Source organism: Tasmannia lanceolata, unplaced genomic scaffold (assembly GCF_043159265.1).
Source record: "Tasmannia lanceolata isolate RefF3 unplaced genomic scaffold, GAP_Taslan_0.1 ptg000037l, whole genome shotgun sequence".
Lineage (NCBI taxonomy): Eukaryota > Viridiplantae > Streptophyta > Magnoliopsida > Canellales > Winteraceae > Tasmannia > Tasmannia lanceolata.
The window spans coordinates 58163656-58190288 of NW_027518714.1; the positions used below are offsets into that span (position 1 = coordinate 58163656).

Genomic DNA, 26633 nt, shown 5'->3' on the forward strand with positions numbered 1-26633 from the left:
CTACTTTCTTAATCTCTATTGCTTGCCTCTTCTAATCCGCTTGCGTAATTTATCTAGTTGCCTCGTTTACCCAACTTACCTAATCTACCTCCAAGATGATCCAACGGTGAGATCATAACCCAATCTAACCGTTGGATCCCACATATTCTAACATGCCCCCTCAAATGTATATGGATTGAAAATCGATATACGTTTGATTACAATAGATATCCCCAAAAAGAAATGTAATTTTTTTTATGCACACTATTACGATTGATGTCCGCGGTTGTTGATATTACTGAAGATGAATTGCCACCTGTTGTTGAAGAATGTGTCGCATGAAAGATGAGGCGCGTAGAGCCTCAAAGAACTGAATTGGACTCAAGCCGAAATGGGAGAGTCTCTAGGCCGGTTATGAATACCAAACCTTCTGGAAATGGGTCACAATGAACCAAAGCCTCGATGGGCAAAGGGATGCTTCGATGGGCGAGAAACATGGGTCGACAAGTACCGATCCTCATGGAATTGGACTCTCTCAGGCACGAACCTCAAAGAATGGAGGTCCATCAACTGAGTAGAGTAATCAATTTCAGGCACGCACCTCGAAGAGGTACCTCAACTGAAATGGATCAAGGAATTAAAGAGAAATAAATGGAAGTATAGAGATGGGCGACGAATAATAGCGGAAAAGCTAACGGCACATAAAAAAAAGCCAATGACTTTACGGATTTAAAGGGTGCATGAATAGGAGGGTGCAAATATCAAAATTTAGGAGATAAATTGAAGAGATGGGGTGCATTGAAAACAAAAAAAAAGTTAGCCGTGTCTACACCATAGGCTTCTGTGTTCCGTGGGCATCTCTCATCTTCTCTTCATGATGTTGGAATTCAAGGCTTGATATTTGGACAAAACATTGAGGACTTCATTCTCTTTCCGTGAGGCCGATCAAATGAACCTAAGGGGAGATGGCTGCGAGTGCAGTGAAGGCATGGATGAAAACCTATGGATGGAACATGGGAAAGTAGAGTTGGGATTTAGATTTGTAGCGGATAAATTGGAGAGCTATGTTGGCCCGGCGGACGGCCGAGTAGCCGTCTGCCGGAAAACAGAACTGCGAAAGCTGTGGTCAAGGACGGGTCGGATCGTCCCGCTTTGATACCATGATAAATTCTAGAGATTTCACTAAACTTGGATGCATTTACAAGAGGATCAATGTGTGCTTATATAGAACACTTACATGATAAACATGGAATGTAATCAAGATAATTCTAGAAGGAAATAATCGTAATCAAATCTACTTTCTTAATCTCTATTACTTGCCTCTTCTAATCCGCTTGCCTAATTTATCTAGTTGCCTCGTTTACCTAACTTACCTAATCTACTTCCAAGGTGATCCAACGGAGAGATCTTAACCCAATCTAACCGTTGGATCCCACATATTCTAACAAATTATTAAATTTGACAGGTATTAAATAGACATTAAAAAAGAGAAAGAGAATACCCCAAAAAATTTATAAAAAGGACAAAATATTTTTGTTCATTCTTCAAAAAGGTTACATGGTGGCATGGGCGCCCCAAAATGAAATCTTCCAATTCAAACAATCCAAACATTTCAACCAATGGGGATTTTAGTGTTGTTCTCTATTGTTTAAGGAATGGAACTATCAAAAGTGGCGTCTGGTACGTGAACGATGAACTGTTTGGACCATTGGGCAGTTCTGCAAGTAAAGCTTGAGAAAGAAAGGCATGCATATAATACTTCTGAGCTAGGGTTGAAACAACATAATTGTACTGGCTATTAAAAGAACACACATCATCCTTTACAAATGCTCCAAGGAAATGACTTTTATAGAGTTGTCTAAGTGAAGAAGATGTAACCATGCACAAATGACAATCAAATCGTTTCTTTGTCTAAGTACATAAGGGAATACATAGTAATTAAGGGAATACATACCATGGCGAAAGTCGTGGGTCAAGCAAGCCATCCAGGCATGTAATTGTTCATACTTGGCCCTGGTGCGGCTATAGTTAGGTGATCGGGTTGGTAACTGAAGCAACAAAATCACATGCGCGAGTTACTTTTGGTTCTTGCCTTATAGAAAAGAAGTAAAATAAGTAAATAACCATTCAGGGCACTTTTTCCAGCCTTTTTTTTTTTTCCCAAGAGTGTTTATAATTTGCCCTGTTTGGATTGCAGGAATTTGTTGGAAAAGTTTGGAAAGGAAAATTGTTTCAAAAAAAAAAGAAGATAACTTGAACTAACCCTATTCAGTTTTTATTTAGAAAGCCCTTCAATATATGATGATATCTCACTAAATTAATCATAATCATATTATTTCTCTCTAAATTACGTAAAGAAAAAAGTTACCGTAATTAATCTTAGATTGGCAAAAATGACTATGAATCAGGGATTTTGTTTCGACCAAGCTTGCCAAAAAATTATTTATAATGGCCAAAAATCTCCCATGAATCAAGTCCTTGAGCGTAGCCTAAAACCCTACGAATAAGGAATGTTTGAGCTGGTTAAAACTTCATGAAGCAGGAACTTCAAGCTTGCCAAAAAAGAGAAGAAAAAATGAAAAGAAAAGGTAGCCTTTGAAACCAGTCATTTCAAGCTGCTTATAAGAATTCTAGCTGGCCTAGACAAAGAAAGTACTTAAAAAAAGAGAGAAAAGAGTTATTTTGAGAGGCAGAGTTTCTGAAAGAGAGGCATGTTTACTTAATAAACAACAAGACAAGGTATATGATACAACACAAAACTAGGAATAAACAAATTTGAAAATGTATGTTGAGGATATTTATAGTTGTTAACCAAATAGAAAGGTAGTTTTTTTTTTAGGGAAATGATATCTGCGGTGTTTCAATAAACAAGCGCTCTACTTGTTTGTCGTGTAGTATTTAAAGGGATTTCAGAGGATATTACGGTACTCAAAAAGCTCTTTAAACCCTTTAAATACTACACGACAAACAAGTGGAGCGCTTGTTTATTGAAACACCTTGGCGCAGATATCATTTCCCTTTTGTTATTATTAAATACAGTCAAGGGGGTTTTGGTAGTTTTCCTTTATTTAGATGTACAGACTATTGTTTGATATAATTAGAACTAAGCCAGAATTTTCAGAGTTGTCAGATATGTTCCTATTTAAATTTGATCCTATTCATTTCTAATTTTGGAAGCATTATTTTATCATTTTGTAGTTGCCTATTAAAGACTTTTGTTGAATTTCGTCTTGTGTTTTTTCAACCTAGCCCTTATTTATAAGCGGGCTTTGCTTTTGGTTTTCTTTCTCCCCAAGTTTCATAAACTTTTGAGTTTGGAGAAACAAAGAGGTCTTCTGGGTTTGTTCTGGCTCATATTTTTTTGGTCATCAACAATTTTCTGTCTCTCGATTTCTTCTCTTCTTCGTAGATTTTCTGCTCGTTTCAGGTATGTCAAAAAAAATTAATATAATCTCTTAGAATTATATATCATAATTATAGTGTATAGCCTATCAGTGTTTGTCCATTCCGCTTCAAGATTTGATATGTTGAAGCAGTATTATGGGGTTTTGGAGGCATATTATATACCAATCTATTGTGTGTGTTCTACTTATCTCTGTTTTGGAGAAATTATATAGTGGCCGATCGTCAAATCTGCAAGGGCTAGGTGGCCTGGTGAGTGCTTTGACCAGATCAAAAATGAAGGGTCAGGTGGTTTGCCACCTAGCCTTTTAATTTGACGGTCGGGCATCATATAAAAACTCCTCTGTTTTGTGGCCAAAAGAATCCTTGATCATCTTAAGAGCAGTGAGGGAAATATCAAGCCTAAAGAAGAAGATTAAAGAGTTTAATTGAGAAAGCAGGTCACTTTTTTGATAGCTACAGCCCTAGCCTTTTTGTTATTAATCTTGTGATTGGTTAGTTTTTGTGCGACTGGCTCCCACGGGAAGACTTAAAGCAAGTTAGAGAGAATTTATTATAAAAAATGTCCAATTAAAGAGCTCTTAGATGATCCAAAAAAGACGTAGCATGGCTGGGCCCACCTGGCCTCCACGAATACTTTTCCCTTCAGTCTCATACTTTCTATAGTTTCATTCTTACTATAAAAAATTCCACATTATTATTATTAAATAGATCTTAGGAGACCGGTCAGGACCGAAACTGAAACGTTCAGGTCGAATTTTGGATAAAATATTAATTCTTTAATTCTTTACTGAAATTTCAGTAATTTCGGTCCAAAACACCGACATTTCGAGCACTTCTACCGAATTTCGGCCGAAATTTCGGGATTTAGGGTGAAATTTCAGTTTCGGCAAGGACCGAAATGACCCCGAAACCGAAATTTAAAACTTTGGTTAAAACATGCCCTATCGTTTTCTCATATTCTTTCTTCTTTGTAGTAACAAAAATTAGCTCAAAATATAGGAATAGATAACTAGAGATATGAGTTCATACCCGATTTGGAGAGTGGGTTCACACTCTAACGGATGGAAGAATCCCTCGCCATGCTGTTGGGCCGATTGTTGACTGTAATCCACAGCTTGTGCGCTGTTCTCCCATGCTTGGTGGCTTTCCTCAAACTGCACACGCCAAAGACAAGCATAGTGTCTAAGTTTTGGGTGGTTTTTGGGCGTGCCTTTATCAAGTTTGTTAAGCATGATTTAAAACTCAGTGTCCCAAAGAGAAACAATGTGAAATTAAAGATAGAAACACTCTAAACGCTCGGAGGGGAGGGAGAAATATAGAAGGAGAAGGCTAATTAGTAGCTCTACTTTCCGTATTAGTAACAACGAGAGTGATTCTGAAATTTACATACCCTTCTTTTCAGGGCTCTGTTAGCTTCGCAAAGCATTTGTTCCTGCAAATTCAGAGCACGGTGAAAGGAGAAGAAAAAGGACGTGCTTGGATTTAAAGAGAACATTACATTGTCTTACTCAGCATACCCTTCTTTGAAGATCTGAGAGCTGATCGAGCATGCATTGGGTCTGCCAAAATATCGAGAATCCAAAGTAAGATGTCTGTACTCTTCAAATGATCATATATCTTTGCTTTACTATTGAAACTCTAGTTATAACATCTCAAGTTTTAATTTAGAGGATGATATCCGCACTACCATAGTTCGATAATAGCACTACCTCTTTGTTTTGCACTTTTTTATTTGCTTTTCTTTGCTGTTACTATACTCAAAATGCTATCAACATCCAATCAGACTGAGATAATAGAGATATAATTAATTTTCTACTTTAATGACACTATTGTACAATTCAACCATCGCTATATCTTTTTAGTGACGGTTAAGATTCCGTCCCCGAAATTCATCATCGCTGAAGAGTTATGGCGACGGAAAAGGTGACGATACCATAACCATCTCATCTTATGTGCAATGGTGACTGTATTAACCATCGCTGAAGGTTAGCATTTGTTCTTTACGAAAATAATGTAAAGTTAAAACTTTAGTGGCAAATTGAGGGAAGTACCCGTGTTGATCTAATATTCTTCAATGACATATCCAACTGCCTTTCGAGTTGCTCTAGGTCTTTGCCACTCAATGGGCCCAAGTCCTCGCCCTGAAGATGCCTAGAGTCACCATAGTGAGAAAGATTACTGATCCAATTTTTTACCTTTATATTTTTGGTTAAACCATAATCGAATTTAATTCGAGAGAAGTATGACACCATTTAGGGCATGTTTGTTTTGGAATTTGAGAATTGATTTTGGCAGTGTAGAATTGATTTTGGATTCAAATCTATTCTATATGCCAGCAATGTGAATATTTTCAAAACGAAATCCCATTTTGGAAGTGTTTACCTTTTTTAAGCTTTCCAAGATGAGATTATTTTTCACCACCCCAACAGATACAGATACACAACATTATGCTAAACTACATTACCAACATCTAGTCATGGTTACTTGTATAAATTCATTAAATGGTAAGTGATATACCTTTGGGACCGCTGTAGATCCTCAACACGTGCTTTGAGTTTCAAATACTCCTGGCGGCTGTTCTGCTTGAATCAAACCAAGAGAGATGATTATTATGAGCAGAAGCTTAAGTAATCTCCAATTTATACCATATAACAGCTTAATTCCCCATTGCTCACAGAGTTGTCAATCCCAATAGCTAAGATTTTCAAATATAGCAATGTTTATGACCAATATTCTTCTGATTCTTAGAAAAGCATCAGTGCCCATTCAAGATATTATCACATTGAGAAATTAACTCAGGCTAAAAATGAAAATTGATGGGTAAACAGTTTTACACACTTTAAAAGATTGAATTAGAGGCAAAATGGCTATAGTCTACTAACAGAAGATAACTCAGTTGAATACAAATGCAAGATACAATGCCAATATGTTTATAGGGATCATAGTTGAACCACATTAATCTTGGGATTGTTAATATTTTAAACACTCATCGGAGGATCCTAACCGTTGAATGTAGATTAATAAATATGTGGGATCTCACCATCAGATCATCTAGGTGGTAGATTAGGAAAATAGGTTGGATGGGGTAACTTAGATAGATTAGGAAACTAGGTTGGATTACGATTGTTTCCTTTCATAATTATCAAGATTTCCTTACAATCAAGGGTCGAAATCTGATCTGCTCTAACATGCCCCCTCAAATGTATGTTAGAACATGTGACATCTCACTGTTGGATTGGCTTGAGATCTCAACGTCAGATCATCATGATGGTAGATTAGGCAAGTAGCTAGGTTAGATTGGGTAACCTAGATAAATTAGAAAACTAGGTTGGATTAGGATCATTTCATTTCATAATTATCAAAATTTCCTTACCATCAAGGGTCAAAATCTGATCTACTGTAACATAGATCATTCCTCTTTTTGCTACTGTCCCTATCCTTGCCCCACCGGGAATTCAGAGCTCCATCAAAATATAATTGCCATAATTTCTATTTAGCTTCTTATATTGCAAACAAGTTAATCTTGGAAATCAGTTTCTAAGGGAGAAGGCAAAGGGCGGGTGGACTGATGGGACTTTTAATCAATTTGCAATTCTCAAAAGGCCGGTGGACAAGAAGAATTTGAAAGTTTTGAACTTTCAGCAATGATTGTTTTCTGATCTCGTTATAGTAGTTCAAAATCATTTTAGCATGACAACTGTTGTTGCTTGGGTCAAGTCTGGCTTTAACCTCATGCAGTTTCACAAATAAAGTCCCTCAGTTGAACAATTAGATCTAATAGGACCCAACTTTTAGGTGGTCCCATCTTCATCCGATCTAATAGGACTATACCTTCAAGATGATCATTTGTAATAGGACCACTTCATCTTATCTAATAGGACCTTACCTATATGGTGACTCCTGATCTGATTATTTTGATTCGGTTGGGTCTATAGACATCACTTAATGGTGCATGTAGTTTTATCTTGCGTAAATCATCAAATATAAATAAGTAGTGTTGGCTTGGTCTTACAGATCTATAAACATAGCTTACAAGTGTTATACTTGATCAATAACATAGATCTGTTGACATCACTAAGCGGTAGTTGTCTCAATCTTTAACAACGTGATGCAGATTTACCACTACAAAGATTGGGTTTATCTCGACCAAAGTGTCCTGCACTTCATAAGATTTAGTTCATAAGATGTATTCAATAGCGTCGATTTATTAACACCCAAAGAGTGGGTTTCGTATGAATCTCTTACAAAGAGTTTGTAAATATTTGGTTATAATGTGATATTTTAAGAAATATTTAATTTTAATTTGACATTTATGACCTCTCCTGTGTCAGATTTACCATTATAATGTGACATTGAATTATAATGTAACACTTTAAGCAATATTCAAATTATAATGTGACATTTAAGTCCTCTCCTATATCAAACTTACCGAGTTATAATGTTATTATCTCTCTCTCTCTCTCTCTCTCTCTCTCTCTCTCTCTCTCTCTCTCTCTCTCTCTCTCTCTCTCATGGAAACAAGTATTGTCTAAGCTATAGACTCAACTCAAATATCTTTTCCTCATAGAGATCAACTAGCATTTACTTAGCATCTCTATTAACACAATCCGTAATAACAAACTTGCAAAATTCGATCCGTTTATCATAAAGAGATTCGTCCTAAACCAGCTTCACCTTAGTTGTTATTTGAGTAAAAAGATCTCGATAAACTTTTGGTGAAAGTTGTCTTGTATGAGTGGGGATAAAATCTCTCTTCTGCATGTTCTTGGAGCTTCAAAAAGTCCAAACATCTTAGAGACAGATATAGAGGTAGGAATTTGTTGAACCGACCACACTCCATATACGACAGGAGTACATTGATGAAAAGGGCCTGGGGAAAGCTTGAACCCAATTCCTGTAGTGCAATTGAATGTAAGCACAATTGAAATTCCCGGGAAGTTATACATTTGTGTAGTTATAAAACCATTCACTATTTCTTGATGCGCTCTCACTAACGAAGATAAACTAATGCTTACTGAGTTACAATGTTAACTCAATGGCCTATTTGCGAACAACCCGTGGATAACACAATGACCTACTTTTTGAACAATCTGTGGAGACATAAATTTGTGTGTGGGCATTCTTATGGAGACTTAAGTATGCACATCTCAGATTGGTAGTATAAGCCACATATTGTGATAAGATTTAGCCTGGCATGGTTGAATTCAGAAAATAGAGTTCCCAAAATTCCTTTCATCTTGGGAGGCTCCAACTATCTTTGAGAAGTAACATCGCAATGTGCCTCTAGATCACGATTCTAGGTCAACGAATTATTTGAACAAACTCCGTATAATTTGCTGCAATATCATTACATATGCTGATAAAATTCTCACATCTTTCTCTTGTCATAGGTCAATTGTAGAAATTATATATATATATATATATATATATATATATATATATATATATATATATATAGAGAGAGAGAGAGAGAGAGAGAGAGAGAGAGAGAGAAACGGTTCCTACACATGTGTAGAGAGTTCTCTACACACTAGCTTAAAATACAGTGGGGCCCACATTGTTTGGGTGATCCAAGCCATCCATTTTAAAGGCCCTCACATAGATAGGGTGTCTACAAAAAATCAGATCCACAGGATCATCCCAACCGTATGATTTGTGGAGGTAAAATGGATGTCTTTAAACCTTCACAAATTAGTCCATTTTTTGCTTCCACAATTCGAATGGTTAGGATGATCCTATGGATCTGATTTTTTATGGACACCCTATCTATGTGAGGGCCTTAAAAATGAATGGTTTGGATCACCCAAATAATGTGGCCCCCACTGGATTTTAAGCTAGTGTGTAGATAACTTATCTACACATATGTGTAGGAACCGTTTTCTCTATATATATATATATATATATATATATATATATATATAGAGAAAACGGTTCCTACACATATGTGTAGATAAGTTATCTACACACTAGCTTAAAATCCAGTGGGGGCCACATTATTTGGGTGATCCAAACCATTCATTTTTAAGGCCCTCACATAGATAGGGTGTCCACAAAAAATCAGATCCATAGGATCATCCTAACCATTCGAACTGTGGAGGCAAAAAATGGACTAATTTGTGAAGGTTTAAAGACATCCATTTTACCTCCACAAATCGTAGGGTTGGGATGATCCTATGGATCTGATTTTTTGTAGACACCCTATCTATGTGAGGGCCTTTAAAATGGATGGCTTGGATCACCCAAACAATGTGGGCCCCCCACTGTATTTTAAGCTAGTGTGTAGAGAACTCTCTACACATATGTGTAGGAACCGTTCTCTCATATATATATATATATATATATATATATATATATATATATATATATTTGGGTGGCCAACCGGTTCGGTTCTCGGTTCTCGGTCCTTTTTTTCGGTTCTCAGTTCTCAGTTCCATGAACCGTAAGAACCAAACCAAACCGTAGTACACAGTAGGACCGAACCGAACTGGACCGAACATAATCGGTTCTGTCCGGTCCGGTTCTTCGGTTCTAATGGCTAATTATTAATTATTAATTATAATTTATAAAAAGGTTTAATTAAAGTTATAATATAAGTTACTTTCTTATTATAATAATAGTATTAACTATTACTTATTAATATTATAAGTAATTTATATTATTAAGTATATGTATAATAGAAATATAAAAAAATTATATATATATATAGTTCGGTTCTTCGGTTCCGGAACCGAACCGAGAACATTAGACCCGGAACCGAACCTAATAAGTTCGGTTCTTCATCAGTGGAACCGAACAGGACCAAAAATATTTTTTTAGAGTTCGGTTCCGGTTCGGTTCTTCGGTTCTGGCCACCCCTATATATATATATATATATATATATATATATATATATATATATATATATATATATATATATATATAGAGAGAGAGAGAGAGAGAGAGAGAGTGAGAGAGAGAGAAAACGGTTCCTACACATATGTGTAGAGAGTTCTCTACACACTAGCTTAAAATACAGTGAGGGCCCACATTGTTTGGGTGATCCAAGCCATCAATTTTAAAGGCCCTCACATAGATAGGCTGTCTACAAAAAATCAGATCCATAGGATCATCCCAACCCTACGATTTGTAGAGGTAAAATGGATGTCTTTAAACCTTCACAAATTAGTCCATTTTTTGCCTCCACAGTTCGAATGGTTAGGATGATCCTATGGATCTGATTTTTTGTGGACACCCTATCTATATGAGGGCCTTAAAAATGAATGATTTGGATCACCCAAATAATGTGGCCCCCACTGTATTTTAAGCTAGTGTGTAGATAACTTATCTACACATGTGTGTAGCTTCACTTTCCTCATATATATATATATATATATAGAGCAAAGTGTTCATGCGCAGCTGCTCAGTTAGCTTAACTGAGCAGCTGCCCCAAAAAACTCATGTGGCCTCATATTTTTTGGGTGATTCAAAGCATTCATTTGATGGGCCCTCTTATGGATTGGGTGTGTACCAAAAATCAGCTCCATTGGATCACCAATGGGTGTCCATTTGTGGGGCCAAAAATGGACAGATACTGTTTCTCCACAAATCTGTCCATTTTTTGCCCCACAAATGGACACCCTAAGGTGATCCAATGGAGCTGATTTTTGGTGGACACCCTACCCATGAAAGGGCCCATCAAATGAATGCTTTGGATCCCACCCAAAATGTGGCCACATGAGTTTTTGGGGCAGCTGCTCAGTTAAGCTAACTGAGCAGCTGCGCAGGAACACTGCCCTCATATATATATATATATATATATACAAATTTGTCCATTTTTGCCTCCACAGTTTGAAGGGTTGGGATGATCCTATGGAGCTGATTTTTGATGGACACCCTATCTATGTGAGGGCCAATCAAATGAATGGTTTGGATCACCAAAACAATGTGGGCTCATTGTATTTTAAGCCGGCGGTGTAGCTAAGTTAGCTACACCGGTGGTGTAGCTTCACTTTCCTATATATATATATGGGGAAACATTTTTTGCGCGATACCTTAGATAAGTTATCTGAGCAAGAGCTCAAAAATCATGTGGGCCCACATTGTTTGGATGATCCAAAGCATTCATTTGATAGGCCCTTACATAGATAGGGTGTGCCCAAAAAATCAGCTCCATAAGATCATCCTAACCCTTCGATTTTTGGAGGTTAAAAATGGATAGAATTGTGGAGGTTTATACCCATCCACTTTAACCTCCACAAATCGAAGGGTTACGATAATCCTGTGGAGCAGATTTTTTGTGCACACTCTATTTATCTTTGGACTATCCAAATGAATGCTTTGGATCATCCAAACAATGTGGGCCCTTATGTTTTTTTGAGCTCTTGCTTAGATAACTTATCTGAGATATCGTGCAGAAAACATTTCCCCTATATATATATATATATATATATATCTATGTGTGTGTGTGTGTATTTGATTTGAATGATTTGTAGAAATAAAATATTATCTTTTTGTGTTTCTCTTTTTGTTTATGATTCTTTGTTTCTTTCTCTTTTAGGGTTTCAGTTGATGAAGAGACGAGAAGTATGATTTTAAATAGGGAAACAATCACAACAACAGAAGGTTCTGATTCAAACCACAGCAACCGCCCAGGTCGACCGAACAAATGCCAAAGATACGAAAATGCACCAACTACATCAAGATTCAAAGGTGTGGTCATGCAACAAAATGGTAATTGGGGAGCACAAATTTATGCAAACCAGCAACGGATTTGGCTTGGGACATTCAAATCGGAAAAGGCAGCTTCAATGGCTTATGACAGTGCTGCCATCAAGCTCCGAAATGGCGATTCCCATCGCAACTTCCCTTGGACAAACCTCACCATTCAAGAACCAAACTTCCAAAATCTTTACTCCACCGAAGTGGTGCTAAGCATGATCAAGGATGGCTCATATGAGTCCAAGTTTACAGATTTTGTTAGAACCCAATCTTCTAAGATGGTAAATGGCATCAATTTTGACATGGCAAGGGGACATGTTGATGAAGAAGGGCTCTTTTGTCAGCAGATCTTCCAGAAGGAGCTGACACCGAGTGATGTTGGGAAGCTTAATAGGCTTGTGATCCCAAAAAAGCACGCAATCAAATACTTCCCTCATGTTTCCAAAGCTAGTATAGAAGGATATGGTGACAGTAATAGCACCGAGGACAGTCAGCTTGTGTTCTTGGACAGGCAGCTGCGGTCATGGAAGTTCCGGTACTGCTATTGGAAGAGTAGCCAAAGCTTTGTGTTTACAAGGGGTTGGAATCGTTTTGTGAAGGAGAAAGAGCTGAAAGCAAGAGACGTTGTAACATTCTATAAGTGTGAGCATAATAGCCAAGGTTTTAAGGAGGTGGAAGCGTTTTGTATGATTGATGTTACATATAATAGTGGTGACAGTGGAGAGAATGGTCTTGTTGCAGGTTTTATTGCTGAAGGGAAGGTGAAGCTTCAACTTGGTTTGGGGGGGTGGTTTGGATGTGGGCCATATGGGGATGAGAAAATGGGAGAAGAGGGGGAGGAGGAAGAAGAGAGGGAAGAGGCAATGGTGGCGCCACCGCCGGGGGAGAAAAAAGTTGTGAGATTGTTCGGTGTACAGATAAGTTGATGAGAAGGTGGCAAGTTCAAAGATTTTTTAGGGTTTTTCTTTTCTTTTCTAAGGTTTGAGGTGTAATTTCCATCTGCAGCTTAGAGATACACATACTGTTGACTGATTTTTTGTATTGACATCCTTAGGCCCTGTTTGTTTTGGATTTTGAGAACCGATTGTGAGTCTAAAACTGATTATTAGACTACAAATTAAACAAAAATTTGAGTCCAATTGTAAAACTGCCAGTTACTCCAAAAGCTTAAGCTGTTGGAGATGGCGTTATTTAATCTTTTATACTTTTAACACTCCCTTTCACGTGTGGCCCCTCTTTTTAGGGTTAGCCTACACGTGGCACATATCTGGTTCTTGTCAACTGTATTATCAGTAACGGATAATTGTTGACGCGCATTTATCATTGTAATTTCAAGGATTGGAGAAAATTTCTAGATATAGTGTAAAATTCTACACCATGCCACACCATTGGCTTCATCTCCATCATTCAAGTGGCACATGTAGGGTCCTTGTCATGGTGGGCCACCACATGGGTCAATACCCTAAAAGTAAGTGAAGACAAATGTAGAATCTTAAGAACAGTTTAAGGCTACAAAAAATTGGTATTAGTTAAAATTCAAAGGAAGCAATATACAATAGTCACAGCAAGAAATACAATCATTAGCGGTAGTTCCCTTTAGTAACTAAAATGAATTCCATAAATTGATTATCTGCTAATTTATAACTTCATATTTTACTAGTAGTTTTCCTGCGTAAAATGGATTTTGTAAATTGAGGATGCTATCTATGCTCTTATCTATATTCTCATCTCTACTTTTTATTCCAATGTCTTGACTGATTTTAAGTTGTCAATGAAAGCCCTAAACGATGCGTGCATGATGTGTGTAGAGTGCAACAAGTGGGATGAGCAAGATAAGACTAATAGAAGTAATATGCCTTGAGTGAAGTATAGTTAAATAAGCAACAGGCAAACAAGAAAAGATAAACTAGAAACACTTGAAAATGTAAATTACTAATGCATTGACGATGGTTATGTACTAATTACTAAACAAGAACCCAAGCAATTAGTCTAGACCAATCCTCATGCAAATGTAAAAAAACCAGATTTATACCATAAAAAACTAGACGATCTTGTAGCAAAAATTCAATGATCATGCAACAGGCTAGCTACTTAGAAAATGAAGATTCACACTGTGAAAGCTTTGAGGCAGAGATAGTGGACAAGCCAAAATAGTTGCAAATTTTGTTAGAATGTATAAATCAAAATCAATGTTCCTTCATATGTGAAAAGTCATTGTGGTGTTCTAGGATACATATTATGTATTGAAAAGTGAAGAGTCCTTGTATGTTTGCTAAGTCATTTATGTTAGGCTAGATTATCAAAAAGAGTCTCTTGCGAATTTCTATGATGCTGCTTAGGTTACCTAAAGGACTCATGGGACTACAACTATATGTTAATGTGGTTAGCTATTTTAGGAAGTGATTTGTATCTACAAGTATGTAGTCATTTGTATAGAGATTTTAAGGAAAAAGGTAAAGGGTGAAACAAGAGGAAGAAGAAGAACAGAGATTTAGAAGAAAAGAAAAGAACACCAACTTTCTTGCAACTGTTTGTTATATAAAAGTTTATATTTTGGTGTTTATTTATGTTTTTTAGCAGATCTCTACACGAACCTTTTGGCCATCTATCTCCATATCTCCCTATCTCCCTTATCTACTTTTATGCTTTACAACACTGCATAAACAATAATCCATTCAATCTAAGCCAACAAGTTGTATCAGAGCCACAAATATGTGATATTGAAAGTTCAGCCCAAAAAATTTGTGCACATTTTATTCTATTTTTTTCAAAAATTTATCATAGTTAAAATGTGGCATATAATATACTAATGGAAAGATTTTGAGTCTAGTTATCAACAAAAAAAAAAATGGTTCGTCAATCAGAACTTCCTTTTATAAAAAGTAATCATTGAAAGAGTGAAGGTATGTTAAAGTGGACTGTTTTTCCGAAATCTGAATTTTCAAGTTAATTAATATTTTTCTTCATGTATTTGGCTTAGAATAATAATCTATTTTAAAAAGTTTATAGAATGCTAAAGGTCCAAAATTTTACAAGTTAATGGAGATGATTACTTAAAACTCTTTCTTAGAATAGAGAACAATCTTCTTGTCTATATCAACTCGTGTGTTTCCATTTTATAAGTAATGAAAGACGAATTTCACAACATTGAAATATCTACATCTAAAATAGTGAAACCAAAGTTTGCACTAGCCCAAGATACAAAAGCGAAATAGAAGAAAAACAATCATCGATTAGGAACAATAGAAAATGAAACCTTCAACATTTAGATGGGGCAAGTTGGCACTTTACTTCAAATCAGAGGCTTGGATACAATGGAGTCTTTTTATTTAAAAAACCTCTATAAAAGTCCACCAAATAGAAGTAAATAGAGCTTGAGTTGGTTGATGGAAAATGAAGAATTAATGGCTTAGGGAAGTAGCAGTTGGTATGGAAAAATGGAGACTTAATGGCTTAGGAAGGTGGTCATGGGTTTAGAGTTTCAAAGAAGAATTTGAATTTGAAATAGGGGGAATTGAGAATGGTGGGAAGATTGAAGAAAATAAGGAGCAAACATGTGTAACTCAAACAAGTCCAAGCTAAGCTTAAAGTGACTAAAATGGCCTTAGACACAAAATTATATTTTTCGTCCTCACTATATCTCTCAAAAATAAAAATAAAATAAAATAAAATAAATTGGCTTCCAAAAATACACTTTAAATTTGACACTGAGGGCATATTTAGCTACGCTAGAAAATATTTGGTGCAAATATTTTTTCCTTTCTAAAACATTTCTGAAGAAAAATGAGTAGAGCCATTGCATGTGTTGTTATTTTCTAGATTTTTTTGAGTTTTGAAGCTATATATGCAAAAAATTTACCTGCAAAAACTTATACCTAAAAACGGGTTAACAAAATCTTGAAATTTTAATTTTGGTGAAAAAAAATTCATGAATTTTTTCCACTGTAGCCAACAATGTACTAAATGTGTGAAGTTATCTGTCTTTGTAGTTCTCTTTAATGCAAGTCTCAACTATTTTCTGGCATGGCACTGACAACAGTTCAGTAGACTTGCTATATTTTCTCTACAATAAACAATTTCAGCCTTCAAAGGTCTTCAATGGGATCTATAGTCTATATGCCCAAATGTTATATGAAGTTCAAATGCTTTTGTTGAAGGGTTCTTATAGGGTGGATGTACATATTTTTTTCATGCAAAGATATGACCAGGGTAGAGTTACAATTGTTTACCTGAGTCTCCCTTGTTATTACAACAGTCTCCGGTGCTCCGTAGTTGCACTTCTGATATCTCTCAAGGGTCTTGATCGTGCTGTAAATGTAAAGAATGGAAACTTTTAGTCACTCATTTAGAAGTAGCTAATTGGTAATAACGATTTATAAACGCGCAGCACCCTAAATTTTCACGGTTACGTTACATTTTATAGCCTTGTATATAGACGAGATTTTATGTTTGCATAGATAAATAGAAAGATAGATAGATAGATAGATGAGCATAAAACCCAAATTCTATTAACCAAAGAATGGTCACTGATGAGAAAAAAATTGAACAATAAGGCTTAAGATTTGAAATAGAGGTCTATCTACTAATACAATTGTTAGAAATAGAATTAGGGTTAGAAGAGAAGAAGAAGAAGAGGAATGGAGATATGGAGAGTCTCCACTGGGGAGCTCATCATGTATATGTATATATATAAGCCCCAAATAGGGCATCCAATGTTCAATGACTGCAATACACTTAATCTACATGTAATGACTAAACTACCCTAAATTCACGTTATTCAACACACCCCTCAAGCTGAAGTATATATATACTATGGAACTCCAACTTGCTACAAAGGAGACTACACCAACAACTACAAATAACAACAAGCGCATAAGCTCATACACATATCCAGCTTGGTATAACACTCCTCAAGCTGATGTGGTAGATACATAATGAAAATCATTAAAAAAAAAAAAAAAGACAACGGCCACCATGAACAGCATCGAGATCAACGTCCATAAAAAAAGAGCAGCTCCCCCTGAAATAGCACAATGACGAGAGCGATCAAACATGGCCTCCCCTGAATGAGAGCACGACGAACAAATCTGCATATCAACGGGTAATGGAGGCGCCATGGCAGGAACCAGCAAGGGTCCAGTGAGAAAAATAGGCACACCACGATCGCACAAATGAGAAACGGCGAAGCACCACGAGAAGAAACATCAGCTAAGCAGCAACACGCCAATAGAAGATATCCACCGATGGGGAAACCATTGGACAGATGGTCGCAAGAAATATACATCACAGATCTTAGAGAAGTTTGGCATGACCAACTGCAAGCCGATCTCAACTCTGTTTGCAATGAATGAACAACTACTAAAAGAAGTTGGGAGCTTTTGAAGGATGCAACGATGGATCCATCGACGGATAGTTGTTAGTCATCTATATTTATCACTTATCTGACCTGACATAACCCATGCAATCAGTGTTGTGAGCCGATTTATGGAGAAACCAAGAAAGTTACATCCGGATGAAGTTTATCGAATATTGAAATATTTTATAGGCACAATTAACTATGGTATCCTTTATGAAAAGGGGTTCCATTTCCAGATCTATGGTTGTTGTGATGCGATTTATGCAGATAACCATACTACACGTAGATCGATCAGCAACTAGATGCTCGGCTATTCCATTTCATATCTATGGTTGTTGCTCCATCCTTTTGTTGACTTGTAATCAACCTTTCAAGCAGTCCACACCAACCACATATTTGTTGTTAGACCACGACTTACATGGATGCCTGGCTACAATAGCAATTCCCATTCATAATCGGTCTTCCTTACAAGCCATCAATCACTTTGCCCAAGCTAATTTTTATGTAATTTGATCTTCCACAAATTTATTTTCAATAAGTTGCTCGATAATGATCCATTTTAATCTAATGTAGGTCAAGAGGAATTTGTAAATGGCTATAATTTATGGCAACTTGTACCAAAGTAGGAGAACAAGGTGCGGGAAAAGACATAAATACACATCTACTCAGGGTTGCAGCGCAAGTTAGGTTTTTCAGTATAAAAATTATCATCACCGACTTCTTAATAGTTTTTTGTGTTTTGGGGTTTTAGAAAACCATATGGATATCTATTAGGTAGAGTTTGTGTTTAGGAGAAGTTTTTAGTCATTTAGAACTTCTAAAAGATTAATTAGAAGAGATAATGTTTATCTAGATTCCCAAGTAATTGTGGTTTTTTATTTTGAAATAGTTGTTTCCTGTAACTTTAAATAGTTGGACGTGCGAACTAAAGAGTCAAGAGTGCTTTTTACGGTTATGCAAGTCTTAAGTTTCTTTGTTTATTTTGTCTCATATGCACCATACTCCATTGCCTCTCTTAGTATTGAATTTTTTTTCTTCCAAGATTACCGAAGGAAGTTTACTTCCAGAACCCGACCCTACTGAAAAAATTAATTCAGGCCTTTTTTTTATGGGAAAACCCGAGATTCATAAACACAGCCCTACCCAAGATAGTTTCTCGGCCAGGTCGGCCTGGGTCAATTTATGAATGTTTAGCTTACGACAGTGACAAATTTCAAAGATTGTAGAAATCAACATATCTTCACACTATAAGACTCTAAGTAATCGAGTGTATAAATTGAAGAAGCAAACTACTTTTTCACATCACAAACTTGATCATCTCAATGTAAGCTTTAGTGGTGGAGGGGGACTCCAATGTCATTAGGTGGTTGCTAGGGAGCCACCCCCACCAATGGAGGTTTGCGCACCTGATGGACAAAAGTCCAGGATCGAGTAGGGTCGGGTAGAACCTGCTTGGAGGCTTTTGATTTTCTCCCCACTTGAGGTCGATCGGTGATTCGTATGCTTTTCTTGTTCATTTTTGTTCTTGTCCTCATGTTGTGACCATCTCAGTCGTGGCGGTACTGATTTCTTCTTTTAATATATTCCTTTTACCATTAAAAAAAGACTGATCACCTCAATCAAAGTTGTTGGGACCCAGGTAGAACTCATCCTTAAAAGCTAGCCGTTAAGGGGAGGGCGCCCAAGCCATTATAAGCCCATCCACATCTCTTTCACTTTTTCGATCTGGGATCTTTGCTTTCGCTTGGCACCCCCAACAATCTCCCCCTCCATGCGGAAGCAGTGTGGAAACTATGAGTTTTCCTGGAGGGATTTTCTCCTCCCTAGGGACAGCCGTTGACGTTTTCCTAGTTTTTTTTTTGCAGACCTATCTGAGATAAATAGTCTTTTCTGTGAAATTCTAAATATGCGTTATCCAATAAAAACCTAAGATTCCTAAAAATAAACAAAAATCCCCTGCACGATTAGTTACAAATTCCTTTTTGACAGGCACAGGGGTTACCGAGAACTTCCCCAAGGTATTTTCTCTGTCCTTGACGATACACCGGGTTACCACGCCCAGCTCTTATGCCCACTTGTTGGGACCCAGGTAGAAGTCACCCTTAAAAGCAAGTCAATGAGGAGAGGGTGCCCAAGCCCTTATTAGCCCATCCACATCTCTTTCACTTTTCCGATGTGAGATCTTCGTTTTCACATGGAAACCCAACAAAAGCAATTATATCAATATACTAGAAAATAACTTCTCATGTTATTCAAGATATAATTAAGAAATTCAATGTACACCGATAAGAGTTGGGACATGTTTGGGTTCCAGAATATTTTCATATTTTCTTTAAACCTGACCTGACCCGACCTGTAGGTCGGGATTTTCAACTTGAACACCAATCCAACCCTTGACCCTTGATTTCTAAACTCGACCTGGGGTATTTGTAAGGAAATTAACTGGGTAGAACTCACCCTAAAAGCTAGCCATTAGAGGGAGGGTGCCCATTCCCTTAAAACCCATCCCCATCCATTTCACTTATCGGATGTGGGACTATTTACTTTTGCGTGGAACCCCAACAATCTCCCTCTCCACAGGAAAGCAACGTGGACAATCTCGCCCCTCCACGCAGCGGCAACATGGGAACCACGAGATCCTACACCATGGCTTCCGAGATCTTCCACCGAGGGACATTCCCCCCTCTGAGGCAAACCGGGGTTACCACGCCCTGAGCTCTGATACCATTTGTAGGGAATTTAAAAGGTAGAACTCACCCCTAAAAGCTAGCCCTTAAGGGGTGGGTGCCCAAATCCTTTTTTTTTTTTTTTGATGGCGTAGGTTGTCCCCACCCCACTTTGTAGAGTGGGACTAATTCCCTCCGGATGCGCGGAATCACCAGTACACCACGTGCATCGGGCAAGCCCAGGGGGATTCAAAATCTCGTCTCTGGGGAGCATACCCAAGACTTTAAGCCAAAGAGCCACACCTGTATGGGTTTGGTGCCTAAATCCTTATAAGCACATCCACATCGATTCACCAAATAAATATGTGGATGTGCTTATAAGGATTTGGGCACCCTTCCCTTAACAACTAGATTTTAGGGGTGAGTTCTACCCGAGTCCCAACAAGTGGTATCAAAGCTCAGGGTGTGGTAACCCCGGTTTGCCTCCGAGGACGGGAATGTCCCTTAGGGAAGATCTCGAAAGCCATGTTGTAGTATCTCGTGGTTCCCATGTTGCCGCTGTGGGGAGGGACGAGATTGTCCACGTTGCTTCCGCGTGGAGGGCACGCAAAAGCAAATAGTCCCACATCGGATAAGTGAAATAGATGGGGATGGGTTATAAGGGAATGGGCACCCTCCCTCTGATACCACTTGTTGGATTTTTTGCCAAAGAAAACCCAACAAATGGTATCAGAGCTCTGGGCGTGGTAACCCTGGTTTGCCTCCGAAAGTGGGAATGTCCCTCAAGGAAGATCTCAGAAGCCCTGATGTAGTATCTCGTGGTTCCCACGTTGAAGCCGCGTAGAGGAGAGAGATTGTCCACATTGCTTCCGCGTGGAAGGGGAGATTGTTGGGGTTCCACGCAAAACCAAATAGACCCACATTGGATAAAGATAAATGGATGGGGATGGCTTATAATAGAATGTGTACCCTCCCTCTAACGGCTAGCTTTTAGGGGTGAGTTCTACCTGGTTAAGTTTCCTACAAATGGTATCAGAGCGAAGGGTGTGGTAACCCCAGTTTGCCTCTGTGGGCGGGAATGTCCCTCGGGGAAGATCTTGGAAACCCCGACGTAGTATCTCGTGGTTCTCACGTTGCCGCTGCGTGGATGGGCGAGATTGTCCACGTTGCTTCCGTGTGGAGGGGGAGATTGTTGGGGGTTCCATGCAAAAGCAAATAGTCCCACATCATATAAAGTGAAATGGATGTGGTTGGGTTATAAGGGAATGGGCACCCTCCCTCTAAAGGCTAGCTTTTAGGGGTGAGTTCTATCTGTAAATTCCTAACAAGTGGTATCAGAACCGGGCCATGGTAACCCCGGTTTAGCCTCCGAGGATGGAAATATCCCTCGGGGAGGATCTCGGTAACCTCGATATGCCTCTGAGGACGGAAAAATCCCTTCGGAAAAATCTCGTCGTTTCCACGTTGCACCCACGTGGATGGGCAAGATTGTCCACGTTATTTCCACATGGAGGGGGAGATTGTGAGGGTTCCACATGAAAGCAAAAAGATCCCACATCGGATAAGTGAATGGATGTGGATGTGCTTATAAGGATTTGAGCACCCTCCCATAACAGCTAGGTTTTAGGGGTGAGTTCTACCCGGGTCGCAACCGTATTTTCAGGTCGGGACGATGCGAGTCGGGTAAAGAAATAAGGAAAGGACTGCAATTATTGGTTTTTACAAATGCAAACTAGATCTAACAGAAAAAGAATGTAAATAACCATTAGTTTCCTAATATAATTAAAGTGCCAGCCCCTAAATTTCTATATAGTATATTTTCCTCATAAATAACTACGTTGAAGTATAACAGATGACAATATGTTACGAAGTTAATGTGATATTACTGTGTCGAGTAAATAAAAGTTTGCTCTAGGAAGTTATGAAGTAATCAATTGTGTTTTTTTTTTTTTTTTTTTTTGAATGGTGTAATTAAGTGGGTGTTGTGTGGGAATTAAGTGGCAACATCAGAATTTCTGAATAGTTGTAGTTCCCGCCAACATAATGAATGTTGAAGTACAATAACATGATAAATAACATATAGTGAAGTACTTTAGAGGAGTACTTCTATCGGAATGACTTCAGGAAAGTGTTTCATTTTTTTTACCGTCTGTAACTATAGAAAATACACGATCTGCATACGGAACAACGCAATATCATATTGTAGCTAGCCATTGCTGGGGGTGTCTACAGATATGCTACACGCAACCACAAGGATCTATTAGGATCTAGAGAGAGAGAGAGAGAGAGAGCAACCTGGATGGGCTTGGCTTTAGGGATTTGTGTTTTGGGAAAAACTCAAACAATCTTCTGAAATAGACACCTTACATACGTGTAGCTAACTTAGCTACACCGACGGCTTAAAATACAGTGGGCCCACATTATTTGGGTGATCCAAACCATTCATTTGATAGGACCTCACATTGATAGGGTGTGCCCAAAAAATCAGCTCCATTGGATGATCTCAACCTTTCAAACTGTGGAGGCAAAAATGGACAGATTTGTGAAGGGTTTTGCACGTCCATTTTTGCCTCCACAAATCGTAGGGTTGGGATGATCCTATGGAGCTGATTTTTTGGGCACACCCTATCTATGTGAGGGCCCATCAAATGAATGGTTTGCATCACCCAAGCAATGTGGGGCCCACTGTATTTTCAGCCGTAGGTGTAGCTAAGTTAGCTACACGTATGTGTAGCTACACTTTTCTATATATATATGAGGAAACTGTTGGTGCGCTTAAGCTCACCAAAAGTTTGGTGAGCTTAAGCGCCCAATCACATGGGGGCCCACTTTGTTAGGATGATCCAAAGCATTCATTTAAAAGTCCCTTACATAGATGGGGGGTGTACCAAAAATCAGCTCCATAGGATCATCCTAACCCCTCCATTTGTTAGGACAAAAATGGACAGACACAAATATGCCCATTTTTTGTCCTCCACAAATGGAGGGGTTAGGATGATCATATGGAGCTGATTTTTGGTACACCCCCTATCTATCATAAGGCCTTGCAAATGAATGGTTTGGATCACCACAGAAAATGTGGGACCATGTGATTGGGGAGCTTAAGCTCACCAACAGTTTTCTCTACGCTCGAGCGTACCAAGCTTATAAGCTTATGGTACGCTGGAGTGCCCAATCACATGTGGGCCCAATTTGTTAGGATGATTCAAAGCATTCATTTTAAAGACCCTTACATAGATGGGGTGTGTACCAAAATTCAACACCATAGGATCATCCTAACCCATCCATTTGTGGATGGCAAAATGGACAAACCACAAATCTGCCCATTTTTGCCCTCCACTTTTGGAGGGGTTAAGATGATTCAATGGAGCTGATTTTGGTACACACCCTATCTATGATAGGGCCTTGCAAATGAATGCTTTGGATCACCACAAAAAATGTGGGATCCATGTGATTGGGCACTCGAGCGTACCATAAGCTTGGTACGCTCGAGTGTACAATCATATATATATATATATATATATATATATATATATATATATATATATATGAGGAAAGTTTTTCTAGTCGGCCGACTAGAGAACCTTCTCTAGTCCGCCGACCCAAAAACAAAGTGGGCCCATGTTGTTTGGATGATCCAAAGCATTCATTTGATGGGCCTTGGCATAGATAGGGTGTGCCCAAAAAATCAGCTTCATAGGATTATCCTAGCCATTCGATTTGTGGAGGTTAAAAATGGACAGTAGAGGTTAAAAACACTGTGAGCCCACGTTGTTTTGATGATCCAAAGCATTCATTTGATGGGCCCTGACATAGATAGGATGTGCCTAAAAAATAATCTCCATAGGATCATCCTAACCCTTTGATTTATGGAGGTTAAAATGGACGATTATAAACTCCACAAATATGTCCGTTTTTAACCTCCACAAATCAAAGGGTTAGGATGATCCTATGCAGCTGACTTTTTGGGCTCACCCTATCTATGCTAGGGCCTATCAAATGAATGTTTTGGATTATCCAAATAATGTGGGACCACTGTGTTTTTTGGTCGGTGGACTAGAGAAGGTTCTCTAGTCAGCCGACTAGAAAATCTTTCCTTATATATATACACACACATATATCATAGTTTTAAACTCCCCGGAGTCGAATCCCTTTTACATTGGCCACGTTTCGCGTTGCTCCGCTTCCGCATTCCGCATTTTGCCAAACAAAGTTAATAAAATCTCCTTTGACTCTTTTTTTTATGACCGCGTCAACCGAGTACTCAGGCAAGTCAACCGAGTACTCGATCGTGTCGTGCCAAGTCAACCAGGTTTTTCTTTGGCTGTGTTACGCACCACATCCGTGTTTTTAAACACTGATATATATGTGTGGAGAGAGAGAGAGAGAGAGAGAGAGAATGTAAGTACGAAGTTCATGGCATCCTTAAGTTAGAACTGGGAGGTGATTGCCTTCCAACACTCTTTTTGAAGAATAACTCAACTAATCTAAGGGACCATTTGGATAAGCGGATTTTAGAATCCTAATTTCTTCAAAGTTGTAGACGGGAGAGGAAAGAAGAAAGAGACCAGCCGTCATTTTCTGATTTCTTGCCCTTATTTCCGACAGCAAGAGAGCAGGGGATCATCCTATGTTTCCGGGTATTAGAAATCTCAGGATGTGAGAGAGATTTCTAAAACCTAGATTTCTTACTTAAAATCCAAGAAAAGCTGGCATGACAGCATACAACAGCTTGATCATTATCCCTCTTTTACACTGTTTTCAATCTAAACCTAGATTCTAAAATCAGCGTATCCAAACTGCCGCTAAGAGTGGTAGAAGCCCTAGAAGATAGAGAGAAAGAGAGAGAATAGCTGATGGAAGTGCAAGGTGAAATTTCTGGAAAGCTGAAATTGGCTTTCCGAATATATTCTTGGAGAAAACTTCATGTAATCTAAGGAAAATGAAATAGGCGAGAGCAGTATGCGAGAGAGAGAGAGAGAGAAAGAGAGAGAGAAGAGAGAGAGAGAGAGATAGGTGAGAGCAGTAGTATGAGATTTTTGGAAAGCTGATTTTCAACTGAAAGGTAATACGAAGTCATCCAAGGAACATAAATCCTAAAAGCATTGAATTAAAACCCAAAAGAGATCTTAAACCACCTATTAGGTTCGAAATCTCCTCGACTTCCCGTCAAAAAACCCTAACTTCCATGCTATAGTTCTGGCTAGAGAGAGAAAGAGAGAGAGAGAGAGAGATCCTGAAGTTTAAGTGTAATCCATCACGCAGACATTTCTACAGATGAAAAGATCGTTTCTCGGACTTTTATTTATGCTCTGATCGAGACAAAAAGATCGCAAAATCTGCGCGGTCTTCCATTGAAAAACCTAGGAAAAATTTATGACGGCTTAGAAAGCGAGGAAACTGTGAAGAAGGAAAAAACATCAGATCAAATGAATTAGACAAATCATAAACTATTAAGAACAACCAGATCGCAAATTTTACCGCTGATCCACACGTTTCCTCCATTTTTTTTTCTCAGATCTAAAATCAAACAAATCAAACGGCCGAGGAACATACTAAAAACGCTCAGGAAAAAATAGAAACGGGAAACACAGAATTTTTTTTATACGCGTAAAACCTAGGAAATTGTAAAGAAGGAAAACACCTTTTTTCAGTAGTCATATCAAAAAATTAAAAAAAACAAAAAACAAAAAACAGAAACACATCAAACAGTATTTCAGAACAACCAGATCGCAAAAAAATACAAATTTTATTTAACTCTCAAATATCTGTGTAAACAGAAGCTTCCTTTACAGATACTATTTTGTCATTCCGTTTTCAATTCCTTGCAAATTTCACCGTCGATCCAAATATTTCCAACATTTCTAGCCTCATATCTAAAATCAGACGATTCAAACGACATGAGAACCTACTAAAAACATCGAGGAAAGCATCAAAACTAGAAACACAAAGAGAAAACGAAAAAAATAGAATTTTTCCTCATTTTTTTATCCAAGCAAAAACAAATAAAATAACAAAATCACTAAATCTGGCTTATCTTCCGTTTCTAGATCTAAAAGCAGCATCTAGACGTAAAACAAATGGTTAAAACACAAAAGGCAAAAAAAAAAAACAGAAAGAAAAAAAAAAAAAAAGAAAAAGAGGTCAAGATATAGAGACAGAAAAGGAAACAAAAGAAATATCTTTATTTTTTTTACCTTGAACTGCTACAGAACTCGAACAGTTTTCCTCTATTAGAGAAGATGATTAGAGCAACCTCAGCATCACAGAGAACTGAAAGCTCATAGGCTTTCTTCAAAAGGCCATTTCTTCGTTTTGCAAAGGTTACTTGTCGATTGATCTTGTTCTCAATCCTTTTTAGTTCTACTCTTCCTCTCCCCATTTTCAGACCTAATTTTTTTTCCCCTTTGATCTCTCTTCTTCTTTCCTTACAGAGAGAGATTTGTTTTTTAGGTTTAGGTTTTTATACAGACGAGAGCTGAGAGCTTTTCTGAGAATATGAAAACCCGCTTTTTTCGCCCTAATGTTTT

At 37.9% G+C, this 26633-nt stretch overlaps 2 protein-coding genes across 3 annotated transcripts; one reads left to right on the forward strand and one right to left on the reverse strand.

Annotated features, from left to right (window-relative positions):
• Positions 1-1464: 1464 nt before the first annotated feature.
• LOC143862471 (agamous-like MADS-box protein MADS4) lies at positions 1465-26633 on the reverse strand. Of its 2 annotated transcripts, XM_077373522.1 has the most exons (9): positions 26301-26633; positions 16311-16389; positions 5902-5963; positions 5436-5535; positions 4902-4943; positions 4775-4816; positions 4414-4538; positions 1934-2027; positions 1465-1709 (listed from the first exon to the last, which is right to left on the reverse strand). In XM_077373522.1, the coding sequence occupies exons 1-8, from the start codon at positions 26483-26485 to the stop codon at positions 1952-1954; spliced, it is 711 nt and encodes a 236-aa protein (XP_077229637.1). In that variant the 5' UTR covers positions 26486-26633; the 3' UTR covers positions 1465-1709; positions 1934-1951. The 2 variants fall into 2 exon arrangements, with proteins under 2 accessions (XP_077229637.1, XP_077229636.1); XM_077373521.1 differs by lacking the exon at positions 1465-1709 and having other exon boundaries at positions 1752-2027; positions 26301-26632.
• On the forward strand, positions 11936-13007 carry LOC143860213 (AP2/ERF and B3 domain-containing transcription factor At1g50680-like). Its single transcript, XM_077370778.1, has one exon. The coding sequence runs from the start codon at positions 11949-11951 to the stop codon at positions 13005-13007; it is 1059 nt and encodes a 352-aa protein (XP_077226893.1). The 5' UTR covers positions 11936-11948.

Excerpts from the sequence above, each read along its gene's own strand:
- LOC143862471 (XM_077373522.1), bottom strand. The coding sequence starts at position 26,485 with ATGGGGAGAGGAAGAGTAGAACTAAAAAGGATTGAGAACAAGATCAAT. Across the intron at positions 5,964-16,310 it reads TAATAACAAGGGAGACTCAG|AACAGCCGCCAGGAGTATTT; the intron begins GTAAACAATTGT and ends TGATTCAAGCAG. Across the intron at positions 4,817-4,901 it reads TCTCAGATCTTCAAAGAAGG|GAACAAATGCTTTGCGAAGC; the intron begins GTATGCTGAGTA and ends CTGAATTTGCAG.
- LOC143860213 (XM_077370778.1), top strand. The coding sequence starts at position 11,949 with ATGATTTTAAATAGGGAAACAATCACAACAACAGAAGGTTCTGATTCA.